The sequence below is a fragment of the Chlamydomonas reinhardtii genome, chromosome 9 (genome assembly GCF_000002595.2).
Source record: "Chlamydomonas reinhardtii strain CC-503 cw92 mt+ chromosome 9, whole genome shotgun sequence".
NCBI classification, from domain to species: domain Eukaryota; kingdom Viridiplantae; phylum Chlorophyta; class Chlorophyceae; order Chlamydomonadales; family Chlamydomonadaceae; genus Chlamydomonas; species Chlamydomonas reinhardtii.
The window spans coordinates 2,088,983-2,102,317 of NC_057012.1; the positions used below are offsets into that span (position 1 = coordinate 2,088,983).

The 13,335-nt window shown below is 63.5% G+C and overlaps 2 protein-coding genes across 2 annotated transcripts; one reads left to right on the forward strand and one right to left on the reverse strand.

The window, feature by feature from the left end:
• The first annotated feature begins 383 nt into the window (after positions 1–383).
• On the forward strand, positions 384–10,565 carry CHLRE_09g393850v5 (uncharacterized protein). The gene is made up of 22 exons (XM_043065695.1): positions 384–598; positions 669–784; positions 1,008–1,099; positions 1,235–1,418; positions 1,520–1,875; positions 2,032–2,263; positions 2,449–2,546; positions 2,658–2,787; positions 2,926–3,065; positions 3,331–3,520; positions 3,678–3,938; positions 4,131–4,197; positions 4,306–5,162; positions 5,285–6,551; positions 6,676–6,922; positions 7,167–7,383; positions 7,533–7,712; positions 7,874–8,144; positions 8,360–8,493; positions 8,718–8,897; positions 9,014–9,346; positions 9,497–10,565. The coding sequence occupies exons 5-22, from the start codon at positions 1,739–1,741 to the stop codon at positions 9,623–9,625; spliced, it is 5,070 nt and encodes a 1,689-aa protein (XP_042920938.1). The 5' UTR covers positions 384–598; positions 669–784; positions 1,008–1,099; positions 1,235–1,418; positions 1,520–1,738; the 3' UTR covers positions 9,626–10,565.
• A 5-nt stretch (positions 10,566–10,570) lies between these two features.
• Positions 10,571–13,303, reverse strand: CHLRE_09g393800v5 (uncharacterized protein). The gene is made up of 5 exons (XM_043065692.1): positions 12,735–13,303; positions 12,360–12,551; positions 11,734–11,864; positions 11,299–11,479; positions 10,571–11,058 (listed from the first exon to the last, which is right to left on the reverse strand). Exons 1-5 carry the CDS (start codon positions 13,269–13,271, stop codon positions 10,699–10,701), a joined length of 1,401 nt encoding a protein of 466 aa, XP_042920939.1. The 5' UTR covers positions 13,272–13,303; the 3' UTR covers positions 10,571–10,698.
• Between the last annotated feature and the right edge of the window lie 32 nt (positions 13,304–13,335).

Consider the following 13,335-nt stretch of genomic DNA (forward strand, 5'->3'; position numbering starts at 1 on the left):
GTTACGTCATGCTAGAGTTGAGGCCATCGTCCCGTGCCTTCGTCCCGGCAAACCTATCTGCTCGCAGCTGAGCACATATATCAACCAGACTTATTAGGTGGTAAATTGCCCTGTAACTGTGCTAATCAACGTCATGTAACGCACTTTTTTGCATGACACACATGTCCACTCCATTGCTCCCTAATGCGGGCACACCAAAACAAGGCGTTATGATGCTCACATGGTAAATTGTATGCCACATAAACTCCATGGACAATGTGTTTGACGGAATGCCGAATGGAGAGAGGTCCTGGCTAACTTGCCCCTAACCTCCTGCAAGAGCCTGCACTAGAAATCAATACAGTGTTATAAGCAACGGATTCGCAGCCCGCATGCCGAGGAAACTGTAGACCTCGGCACACGACGACGCGCAATAGCGCGTTGCCAACAGCATATTATAGTATGATATAACGGATCTATTGGTATTTCATGAATTCTGGCACCACCGTTGGCGGGAGCAGCGTCAAGCCTGTCAACTCGATAAGGACCGCTGCGCGGCCCGGGTCGAGGCGCTTGCTACTGCTGTTGTTTCTGATTGCATCCAACGGGAAGCAATCTGGTAAGAGTGAGCATCACAACTAAGGAAGCGTTCTTCGGGCGATGAAACTCATCTTTCTTTTGCTATTCAGGAGAGGCATTTCCCGCCATTAATAGCCCAGAATCATTCATCAGTGCTGTGGCACTCTGTTCATATCGGGGCGCTTCGTTATGGAACGCAGAGCTGGTGCTCGCTGCAGACGTGCAGGTGAGGCTCAGTCTGAGGCTCGGCCGCCTCAGGGATAATACAAGTGCGGGTGGCGGCTGTCCTTACAGCGTAATCATGGGCAGCGAGCGGCCTGGCACACCAGCGTCACACCTCGTGTTGGGACGGCAATTAGTCACGCCTGCCTGACACTCGGCACGGCGGTTTGGGGCCGCAAACATGATCCGCAGCGGCAACAATTGCGTCACGTTTACTTTGTGCACAGGATATCTGGTCCGGACTTTCAGGCACGGAGCCATCGTCCCAAGGAGAGCGCGGGGCCGCGCCGTCCCGTGGCGGGCTGTGGACGTGGGATGAGTGAGTTCGCGCTAGCCCTCGAGTGCTAGCTGACATGCACTACCGTATCTATGGTGATCCACCTAGCGATGTCCTTGGACCAGGTACAGTGCAACCGACTGCTGCGACGCATCGCTTTGTCATACCCGTCCTCAGATCTCGGCTGTGCCTTGCGGCGCTGCTGACCCAGCAACCAACGGCTGCGGCTGCGGCGGGGGCAGCTGTGGGGGACGCGGCCACCCCGGCACCTGTGCTCGTGAGCCTGGAGGGGCGGCCGTGCACCCAGCGCCTGTCGTACGCGTGCGTGCCAGATGCCGACGTTCGAGCGGCGGGCCTGACGGTGCGTCATGCATAAGCGCATGTGCCTTGATCGGTTTTCTTTTGTGAATGGTGCCTGTAGTACTTTCCATCACCCTTTCCTCACCTCCCTTGCACACGCAGCCCTCCTCAGAGTGGTTCCGTGCATATGTCCGGAATGGCTCCACGGCTGGTGCGGCTGCGGGTGCTACAGCCGCTACCGCTGCGCTGGTCGTCGGCAGCAGCAGCCCCCATCTGTTGGGGCCTGAGCGCAGTGGGCTGGTGCTGCTGCGCTCGGGTTTCGCCTTGGGAGGCACGCACGTGCCGCTGGGGCTCAAAGCGGAGGAGTGGGGTCCGCAGCTTATGAACAACTCTATGCAGGGGGCATTTGGAACGGAACCTTACTACAGTATTGAAGCTCCAGCGCAGCTGTACACATTGGCGTTCGATGACTCGGATCGGTTTTGGAGCCGCGGTCCCGTGGTCTCAGCCTTTACAAGGTGCGCTCAATTTCGCTCAAAAGCGAGGAGGCACGATAGCTGAGGGACAGGGCTGTGGACAGGGGGAGGCGTGATGCCACGGGGATGACACGTGCCCTTCACTGAGAGGTCCAAGCCCCCTGTGGACGCCGTCTGCGGTCACACTTGCAACGACAGGTCGTATAATGGGAGGCTGTTGGCGTTGCGGCCGGTGCGAGAGGCCGAGGTTGATGCAGCCATTTCTACTGACACGTCGGCAGCAGCTGCTGGGAACACCAGCAGTGACAGTGACAGCCTCCTCCGAGAAGGCGTGTTCGGCGCAAGCCGGCCTGATCTGGATGGCATCAGCAGTGCGCCGTACGAGACGCATCACGTGGGGTCGTACAATGACTACGTGGTGACTGTGCAGGTGGGGAATTTCGTTTGACAGCAAACCATAACACTTGGGCGCGCGCGCGTGTGTGTGTGTGTGTGTGTGTGTGTGTGTGTGTGTGTGTGTGTGTGTGTGTGTGTGTGTGTGTTTGCGTGACATATACAGGTAGCTTAGGTCCTAGGAGCCAGCATCACTCTGTGGATGCTCCATCTTCCTTGCAGGGCTGCTTTCGCACGCTGGCCGTGGAGGTGCTTCTGCTGGTCACTCGCAGCGGGCGGCGCTACCGGCTGGGCCGCGGCAGCTGCACCGTGTGGTTCAGGTGCGGGCGGCCGTGCTTGGCTGGGGCCTGGGGCCATCGCCCGCGTTCCGTGCTCAGCAGACCCCTGACTACTCCACACGTGCACTCGGTCCTCAACGCGCGCACGCACAGGGAGGACGCGCCGCCCGGTGGCTACCTGGCTGGCTTTGCGGGCCTTCAGCTGGACGTGGGATATTGGAGCAGCCAGCCCCCGATGCGTTGGGCCGAAGGCCAGGTGCCCAACGCACCGTGGCTCATGCAGGTGGGCCCGGGCCCGAGCCGCACTGCAGCAGGTCTGCAACCGGACCACTGCGGCTACTGAGGCTGTGGCTGAGGTGTTCCTGACTCGTGTCCCTGACTTGCCTCCTTCTGCTGCCCAATTGCTCCTCTCCCACCGCAGCTGGAGCTGGTGTGGGCCGCGCCTGCCGGATCGCAACCTCCCGCATACACACAGCGGCTGCCGGCCCTGCTGCGGCACTCCACGGCGCAGATTGCGCCGCCGTCCTCCGCCTGCCCGGGCGCGTACCCGCTTGCGAGCCTGTAAGTTACTGAGCTGGCTGCTCGGGCTCCCCATGCAGCCCGTGTGTGATCAGTGTAGCCCTGTGTGGCGGCGCGCTTGCGCCAAGTGTGCGTCTTGATTCCATACATGCTCTGTTCGGCGGCCCCTGCAGCAGCCGAGTAGGCACTGAGACCAGCACCTCCACCAACCCGAAACGCAGCTATCGTGCCATGCGCATCATGCCCGGCCGCTCCTGCTGAGCTGCTGCTGCTGCTCTTGCCTCTGACGTCGCCCGCCGCCGCACAGGGACCACCAGCAGATGCACTACTGCACCTGGCCGTGGAGGGAGCTCCCAACCCCCTACACATGGGAACCCATCACCGGTGTGGGGTGCCCCTCCAACATGTGCTGCGGCACGCCCGTGTACGCATTAGGCGTGTACGTCCCCTACAACTACTTCCTGCCAATCTGTTCCGCAGACGTCACCGGTTGCATTGTAAGTGGCTGGCGCCGGCGGAGGATGAGCAGCCGCTTGTGGTGTAGTCCAATTGTTGCGTGTGTTCGTCTTCTGAGTAGCTGACGGCAGTTGAGCGCGTGTGCCCAACCTGACAACAATGCCGTGCCCTCCGTCCCCAATCCCACCCGCCCAACAGCGGCGCTGCCAAGTGCAGGCGGGTCTGTGCGGTGTGGTGCCTGATCGGCCCGTGCTGCACTTTGCGGTGTCATCGTCCGCGGCTGCGGGCAGCAATAATGCCACAACGCCGGGTGTGGCGGCAGCACCCGTGTCGGCGCCGGTGCCACCTCAGCAGTCGTACATTGTGTATCCGGGCACGCACGTGCCGTATGACGCCGCGGCCGAGATGTGCCGCAGCAGCAACTACATGGGACTGGCCTGGAGACTGGTGGCGGCCAGGGTGAGTGAACGCATGTCGTGTTGAGGAGTGTCGTGTCACGCTAGCTAGCTCATACATGCGGGTATGAACAGGGAAGGGGACCTGCCGGGTCTCAGGCGGTATTGCTATGCGCTTGCCCTAAATGCCTGCATGCTGGATTGGCTTTAGCCCCTCTGCTGCTGCCCCTCCGCTTGTGCCTGTCCTCTCATGTAGGAGGTCTTGACTTGGACAACTGCTCTGGACTTGCGCAACCCAGCTTACGGAGCACTGGTGGAGCTGGGTGAGTGTGGTGCACTTGGTGCGATGCACGGCAACACAGGAGAAACGCCTTGTATGTGCTGCTGGTAGTGACTTGCCGTACCGTGTGCACTCATGCCGCTCCATGCAGGTTACTTCTGGCTGGGCGGGGTCGCCGAGGCCACAGACAGCAGCGGCGGGTCAGCCTGCGCGACAGCAGTGTACGGCAGTGCAGGGGTGGGCGACAGCGACGGCAGCGCCACTCCCGACTACGACCGGGTGACGTACGACAGCTCAGTGCCGTGCGACGGCGTGGGGGCGGTGGTGTGCGCGCTTGCGGCGGCGCCGGCTGACCCTGAGGGCGGCGGTGGCAGCAGCAGCAGCAACAGCAGCAGCAGCAGCAGCAGCAGCAGCAGCAGCAGCAGCAGCGTCCTTGTGCCACCAGGCCGTGGCGGCGGCCGGGTCTGGAGTCCGGGCCCGCACAGGCTTACGGCGTCACGGCGTATCGCCTCAGGCAACTACGGCAACATTTCGTGTAGCGCCACGCTGCTTGAGACCGCCAACAGCAGCACCAGCTCCCAGCAGCAGGAACAGCCCGCTGCGCTTAACACCAATACGACTACTGTGGTCCTGGCGGCGGCGCCACGTGCATTCCTCGTCAGCACCGCCGTGCAAGTGTCAGAGATGGGCAACTCTGTCAGTGCTGTGTCAGCCCTGGGCGTGGAGCTAGGCGGAGGCGGCTCCGCTGCCACCGATGCCAACATGACTGCTGGCAACCCCAGCACACGGGGCTGGCACCGGCTAGAGCTGCAGCCTGGGGAGGGGGTGGTGGCGGCGAGCGGCTGTGCGGGAGGTCACCTGGAGGTGCTCCTGCTGCACACCAGCTCGGGCCGCGTGTTGATGCCGCCGCTGACGGCGGGGCCGGAGGATGCCGCCACCGGCTCGGCGGCGTGCTCTTCCTCGTTTGTGGAGACGGCCCCGGCCGGCGCCTACTTGGTCGGCTTGCAGGTGTGGGCTGTGGTGTGCAGGGTTGGCCTCGCGTGGTCAGCGCAAGTTTAGACGTGCATCGGCTGGTGCCTGCCTCCCTCTAAAATTGCCATTCACCTCTTTTGCGTCGCTTACAAATACAGGTTACCTTTGGGCAGTTCATTGAGTCGTTGCGGCTGATTTGGGGCCAGCCGCTGGCTGCGTTGAGTGGCGGCAGTAGCAGCAATGGCGGCAGTGGCACTAGCGGCAGCAATGCTGGGAGCTCGGAGGGCACTGAGGGCCGTGGTGATGGGGTTCTCGACAGCAGCGTTGCTGTGGGTGGCGGCTTGGGCGCCGCAGCGCCATCGAGTGCGGGCCCGCATGGGGAGCAGCAGCCGGCGGCCGTAGACGGGGTCGGCAACAATCCCAGCAGTGGCAGTAGCAGCACGCCACAATCTGGCTCGAGTGGCGGTGGGGGCGGGCCTGTTACCGCGGCTGCCATAGGCGGCGCAGTTGTGGGAGGTGTGGCACTTGCCTTGGCGGTGACCGCAGCTGTGGTGCTGCGGCGCCGCTATGCACGACGACAGGCGAAGCAGTCGACTGAAGGCAAGCTGCATAGTGATGGCAGCGTGGGACCCGCAGCCACCGGGACGCCCAAGGGTGGCGGCGGTGGTGGCGGCTACAGCGATCCTGCTGGAGCCGCTTCTCCCCTGTCTTCAGATGGGTGTGCCATGGCCAGCGGCAGTGCCAGCAGCATTGCCAACAACAGCGCCAGCGGCAGTACCCTCAACGCGCATGTGAGCAGCGCCATATCACTTGCCGCCGTGCCATCAGCCGCTGAAGCGGCTCAGGCGGTTGCCTCAGCGAGGCAGCCTGTTTCGGGCGTGTGTGGCGACAGACGCGTAGTGTATGTCACGCTTCTGGTGGAGGGGGCCGAGGGCGGCTCGGGAGCAACTGCAGCACGCGGTGGGGTGAGCGGTGTGCTCGCCGCGGCGCGCAGCTGTGTGTCACCGGGGATGTGCAGGCCCGCACCGCCTCACGTCGCCGGTGCAACCAGTGAGGCTGACACGGGCACGGCTGTGAGGCAGGCTGCGCTAGCGGCAAGCCCGGTCGGACCGACGGAGCCCGGCGCTGACGCGGCGGCTGCCACACGTGTCACACGCATCCTGTCGCTGCGGGCCTCGGAGCATCATGTCCCTCAGCCGCAGCAGCAGCCGTCGTCCCAGCGGCAGCAGGTTCACCATGCAGGCACAGCACCGCGCAATGCCAGGGTGCCGGGGCGGGACGTGCGTTGCCACAGCGGCAGCGGGAGTGTGGCCGCGTCGCCCTCGTCTTGCCGCCCCGCAGAGAGCCCCCTGCCGCGTCTGTGGGCCACGTTATCTTGGGCCGTGTCGCCCACCATCCAACTTATGGGGACAACAGAGAGTGAAGGTGAGGCGCTCCCCTGTACCTGCGCATCTTTCATGCACACGTCAGGGTTGATTCTGCGTCGCCTGCTCCTCGTGAGCGACTGCTGCAATAACTGAGGGATTCGTGCTGCCCGTGCACGACGCAGACCTGCCCTCGTCCAAACGCTGGGCGCAAATGCCCATGTCTGGCCGCTGGGAGCAACTGCCGCGCATAAACAGCTTGGAGCGGCTGCCGTCCGCGTCGCAATCCCTGCGCTGTGCCGTGCCTGTGGAGGCCACCCCTGGTGAGGGGGACGCCGCACCGGCGCCCCTGCCTGCACCCCAGGGGCCGCAGGGGCTGCCAGCGATAGCGGAAGAGCTGGACTTCCACAAGCGCATGTGTGCGTACGTCAGGTGAGCTGCTAAACAGGGATGCGACGGACAATGCGTCGCGCGCAGGGGCCAAACTGCTGTTGCGTGCGAGAGGCGGCCTACTGGCGAACCCTTGGGCCGTACGCACGTGCACCTTTGGGCACCCCCAAGAATGGCCGTTCACACGCGCCTCTCACCCTCAGCTGTAAGCAGTCGTTCCACACACCGTCGTTTACATTCATGCCCGCCCACGCCTGCATATGGTGCTTGTCTTCAACCAACGCAGCTCGTGCCATGTGTTGGCAAGCGGGGCGGGCAAGTGCTCTTCGGTGGTTGATGATGCGGGTGCGCCTGTTGGGGCGGCTCAGCAGCAGGAGGCGGAAGGAGGCGGTGCGCTGGGCGCTCAGCCGGCACAAGAGCCGCCAGCCACTGCTGGCGCCGCCCTTGGCGATGCTGGCAACGGCGGGCCTCAGGGCATTGAGCAGTCGCTGCTGCATGCCCAGGTGGGTCCATGCTGGTATTGAAGCAAGTGACAGCAATAATAGGAGCCATACATGCAAAGAGTAAGGTATTACGCCCGAAAGGCCGGGGTAAGAGAATTCACCTGCTGCTGCTGGCGTGCGTTTTTGCGCTGTATCCGTGCATGATGCAGGCTCAGCTGGCGGGGCGCGCACAGGAGCAGCAAGGCGCGCAGCGGGGGCAGCGTCGTGACCTGGTCCTGACGTCGGTCCTGGGTAGCGGCAGCTTTGGTGTGGTGTTCAACGGCACCTGGCGCGGGCTGCGGGTGGCAGTCAAGACGCTGGTGGTGCATGACTCGCTGCTGGGGACAGAGGTGCGTGGGGGTAGCGGCAACGGGGGCGGCGGATTGGGCGGCGGGCGCAGGACACGGACGCGGACAGCAGAAGTCGCGTGATTCCAGCACGTGCAATCTGTGTACCGTCGTACGGCATTGCTCATGTGTGCGCTTGCTTCGCCTCAATCTTCACATCACAGGCCCGGCGGCGCCACCGCGCCGTCTTGGAAGCTGCCATCTCCAAGTCTCTCAACCACCCGAACGTGGTCGCCACCTATGAGACAGAGGTCATTCCTCTGTCCGTGCCCGGCACTGCGAGGAACCTGTCGGCACTCCCGGACCCGTTAGCAGCCGGTGGAGACCCTGCAGGCAATGCCTCGGAAGCGGTCGTGCTGGATGCGACAACGGACACATACAAACTCCTACTCGTTATGGAGTATTGCGACGCAGGCTCGCTGACGCGCGCACTGGGTAAGTGGCCAGGCGTCTGAAGTGGGTTTGCTGCGCAGTTCCCAAACTTCTAGCCGTGCGGCCAGTATGTCAAGCCCTGTAGAACGCATTTGGGCCATGCGACGGACCCAGGCCTAACAAAGTCACGGAACTGACACCTGGTGACAGGATCCAGCACTGGCTCGGTCTATGTTGCTGTGCACATTGCTGATGGTGTACTACTGCTTCACCCGCAGAGATGGGCGCAGTGGGCAGCGTCGCGGCAGGCGGCGCCGCCGGGCTGTGTGCGCTGACTCTGGCCCTGGATGTGGCGTGCGGCATGCGTCACATACACGCCCGCAACATCGTGCATGGCGACCTGTCGGCAGGGGTGAGGCAGGCGGATGGGGTCCAACGCACGCAGAAAAATAAAGGAAGGGGCTACAAGGGCGCGGCACACACAGGAGGGAACCAGATGCGGCACGCGCAGAAGCTACCCGAGACGGGCATTCGTCATGGCGTTTGGTGCGCGTGCACTCATTGCTGTGCCCTGCGGGTTTCACTCCAAATGTCCCTTGACAAACCCATCGCAACTGCAAAACTCCACCTGCACAGAACATCCTCCTCTGCAGCACCGCGGACGCCCAGTGCCGCGGCGGTTGTGACCTGGCCGATGCACCGCTGCGCTCGCCGCTGGCTGGGCTGTGGGCGCCGCCCCTGGTGGCCAAGGTGGCGGACTTCGGGCTGAGCGTGCACATGGGCGAGCACCAGACACACGCATCCAACAAATTCCAGGTCAGGAGCCGCGTGATCGTGACTGTGATAGGCGGCAGCACTGTGGTTTGATCTTGGATGCCGGCCAAAGCTGCACGCAGCTTGACACCCTGTCGCATGTTGTCCCCCTGATGCAGGGCACGCCCGCCTACACCGCGCCTGAGGTCCTGTCCCGCGGCCGCCTGTCCTCCGCCGCTGACGTCTGGTCCTTTGGCTGCATCCTGCTTGAGCTCACTCACGGAGAGCGCATCAGCCGCATCCGGGCACGGGCGGCCACCGCCGCAGCTGCGGCTCCTGCAGCTGCGGCCCCCGCACCAGCAGCAGCCGGTCCAGGCGATCTGCATGGCACCAGTGGGAAGCCGGTGTGGGTGCCATGGACTGCGCCGCCGTCCGGCAGCTCGCCACGTCTGGCGCAGCTGCTGGCCGCCTGCCTGGCCATGGAACCCAGTGCCCGGCCTTCGTTTGACCAGGTGGGTGGGAGGACGTGTATGGATGCATGTGGGAGCTCGGCGCTGACATGTGTGACATGTGCTGCACCTGCCGGTGTTGTCGTTCTTATCTACAAATGTTTGGTAGGGATACGTGCTTACCCTTGTGTGCATACTTGCTTGCGTGTGCAGGTGGCAGAGGCGCTGGTCGCGATCCTGGTGGAGTCCCACCGCAATGCCCAGCACAATGTGCTGACTACCATGAGAGTGAGCAGTACACCACCGCCGCAAAGCCCTGTGAGCGAATCTGCTGGGCAGTAGCTGGTGGGCGCGAACATGTTTGTTTCTAAGATGCTTTTTGCTTGAAATTGTGCCTTTAATTTTTGGTTTCATACCTATGCTATCCGTGAGTGTGATGAAGCATGTTTGCCATGTGTTCGACGATGGGGGTGGGTTCGGGATATTGGCGGTAGTGTACTGACTTTGGCATCACATGTTGCCATCATGGGCTGTTGCGCGGGTTTCCACTCTCAGGCTGGAGCAGCACTGCACATAAGCGGCCGTTGCTAATGGGACTGAGTCCCTTTGATTCTGAAGCTAGGGGTGCCGTATCCCGAGTGCTTCGTGGGGTCAGAGATGAGCGTGTGCATGTGAAAATCAACGGTATGAGCCAGCTAGAACCCGAACCACTCGGGACACGTTTTTATCCATCTTGCTCGTTGGATTGGCAGGTTGTGCTTGGCTGCACGGTGATTAAAATTGGGGCTGCGAGGTGCTTGACTGTGAGCCGGTCACTGGCTATCCTTTCCCGTGACGCAAACATTTTGTTGTTGTGTGTGTGGGGGGGGGGCGTATGTTATCCAGCACGTCTGCGGCTTGCTTCGCCTTCATGCAGCCAACATGGCATATTTCTGCCAGCGGACAAGCCAGCCAGGCCACACGCTTGCACCACGTAAGCGGGTGGGACAGCTGACGACGGCGTGCTCGTGCTTTCACACCAAGGAGAAGCCCAGCATCCCACTGCTGCTGCCGTGCTGTTTGTACCCGCTTTCCCAGCCTGTCGCTCACGTAACTCATTTACTCATCGCCGTTGCACAACACCAATGACTGCTGTACACCGCGTAGTAACCTCTGGCTGATTCGGGGCCGCGAAGGGCCGTCCGTAGTCCGTGTCACTTGTACGTCCGTGGGCCCTCGGTGGCGCCATGTTCGTTTGCGTACAATATCATCGCATGATGTCATACGGCGTGACCACATCGATTTGGATGCTCCTTGACCTTACATGCCTTGCTGCCCAGCACACCGCATGGCCGGGCCCCAGTGGGCCGGCAGGCAAGCAGCAGAACGCTCCCACCTCTGCACACCCTCCCTTCCTGCGCAGCGCGCTAAGCTGCTCAGCCGGTGCGGCCCTCCTGCGCCTCATCCACCGCCACACCCTCCACCACCTCCAGCCCCTGCCCCTCCACGCCTTTCCCCTCACACGCCTCCCCATCTTTCCCCGCCTCCCCCGCCGTCTCCGTCGGGTTCGGCACCCCATCCGGCGTGCCGTACACCGGCGTCGGCTGCGCCCCCACGCTCGCCCCGGCCGCCGCCACCGCCTCCGCCGCCCGGTCTCCTCCGTGCATGCGGTCCAGCACGGCCATGGCCTCGCTGCGGATGAGCTCCAGCCGCGTCAGCACGGCGGCGTGCTTGGCGGCGCCGCCGCCCGGCGTGTCGGCGGCGTTGGGGTCGTCACGCAGCTGCCGCGCCGTGCTCTGCACGCAATGGGCGGGGTGGGAGGCGGGGGTTCGGGTGCAGAGTGAAGGTTACGAAGACAAGCACCCGGCACAGGGACGGGAGCGCATTCCCTGGGTTAGGGTGTGGAAGGAACGAGCGTCTTCGGTTGCTGGCTTGCTGCCGAACTTCGGATTACTAACCCCCGCCTCTCCCGCCCTCCCTCCCCACACACAATCTCCAACCTCGCAGCCCCCGGCACCCCCGGCGCCTGCCCCCACCTGCATGGTGGCCATGAATCGCCCCGGCCGTACGAAGTCGGGCTGTCCGGCGTGGAAGGCCGTCTGCGGCTTCTGCCGCGGCGCCGCGCCCTCCCAGTCCGTCTCGAAGGCGCGCGACAGCAGCCCCACGCGCCGCACCGGGTCGCTCACCGCCACCAGCTCCTTCAGAAAGGCGGCGCACCTGGGGTTGTCGAGGAGGCAGGGGATTGGTTTCAAAATTCCTTATACGTTTGCGACGTCACGTCTATGTTCCCAGCTGTCCTTCCCAACGCCACCATTTCAAGCCGCCTAATCGACACCACTGACACCACAACATCGTACTCCATGAAACTGGAGTTCCCCCACCCCACGCCACCCCATCCCACCCACCCCGGCCATCAAAACCCCCTCCCCCAGCCTGCCCCAGCCTTCCCCCGCCTCCACCTTCCCCCTTACCGCTGCGGCACGTTGCTGCGCACCGGCTCCTCCGGGCTGCCGCCCTCGTCCGTGAAGCGGCCCTCCTCCCGCAGCATGCGCAGCTCCTCGCGCACCAGCACCAGCCGGGCCAGCAGCCGCCGGTCCAGAACCTGGGCACAGGAGAGGGCACCGGGCGGTTGAGCATATGTGGTTCACAGGGAAACCGAATGAGCGTGTGTTTGTGCGTGTGTACGGTACGTGTGTGCGTGTGTGTTGATGAGGGGGCGTGCTTCTCAGGGGGCCATCCTAGCCATTGGACGACCGTGCACTTACCCCGCCTGCCTCGACGCCATTGCATCCGCCCTTCCGTACAATCAAGTCCAGCACCCATGCCATATTCCACATTTCCACACACGTGCCCCTCCCACAGCTCCAACGCCCCTACTCCCCACCACACAGCCCCCGCCTCCCGCCTCCGCCTCCCTTCCCCCTCCCTCCCCATGCAAGCACATATACCGTACTGCGCTTAGAGTTTATACTCGTTGAGACACCACAGATCTCCACGGATCCCAAAGGATTTTCAGGAGCCCCGTAAGAATCTCCCCCTTCAGAATCCTTTAATTTGAAAAATCAACGCGCAGTACGGTACACACACGCACACGCACCTCCGCCTGCTCCTCCATCTCGTCAATGAACTTGGAGGCGGTGGCAGACAGCATGTCCAAGTCCGCCGCCGGCACCGCCTCCCCAGCCAGCAACTGCGGCCCGGCAGCCCCGCCGCTGCCGCCGCTGAGGGCCGTGCGCAGCAGATCCAGGCGCGCGTCTTTGTCAGCGTGGCGCAGAGCTAGGTCCAAAACCTGGATCAAGGAGGACAGGGAGGCAACGGCAGGGGTAAATGTGGCGGGAGGAAGCTGGCCCTTCGTGCTGTATGTGGCGGGGGCAAGTGCAAAACCCCGGGCCCGCTGCCTGCCTGACGCCCAACCGCCTGCCGCCCGGCGCCGCGCCGCGCCCCCTCTCCCGCATCTAAACGCCCTGCGCACCTGCGCCGCTGACGGCATGCGCGACGCCACCTGCCGCAGCACCTCCTCCCGCACATGCATCAGCAGGCTCGCCAGCTGGCGGTCGCCGCGCGCGTCGCACGCGCGGATGAATCCAGTCAACGCCGCCAAGAAGTTGGCGTCTAGGAACTCCACGCGGCGCGCCACCGCCGTGCGGACCGCGGCCAGCTCCGTCTGGTCGGCCTGGTCGCGGACGAGGTATGCGACGGCCTCGGAGACAAACATTTCGCGTGTGACCTCGTCCACGATTTCGCCGATCATCTGCGCCGCGCGGTCGACATTGGCTGCGATTTCTGCGCGCTTCTGTGCCGGATTCGCCGACAAGCCACCATTGCTGCCGGCGTCAGCACCCGCGGCGGCCGCTACCACCGGTGCCCAGCTACGGCGTGGCTGGGCCGACCAGGCGTTCCGTGACGGGCGGCGTGTCGGCGGCGTCAGCGGCAGCGCTCCCGCTGACGCCACCGGCCTTGCTTGAGGCGCACCACAAGCGCGTTTAGGGTACAGAATGCCAGCGTGCATCGTGAAAGACGGCCCTATTCAGCGACTCGTAGAAACCTGCAACTTTGGGAATGGTCAAGTAAAA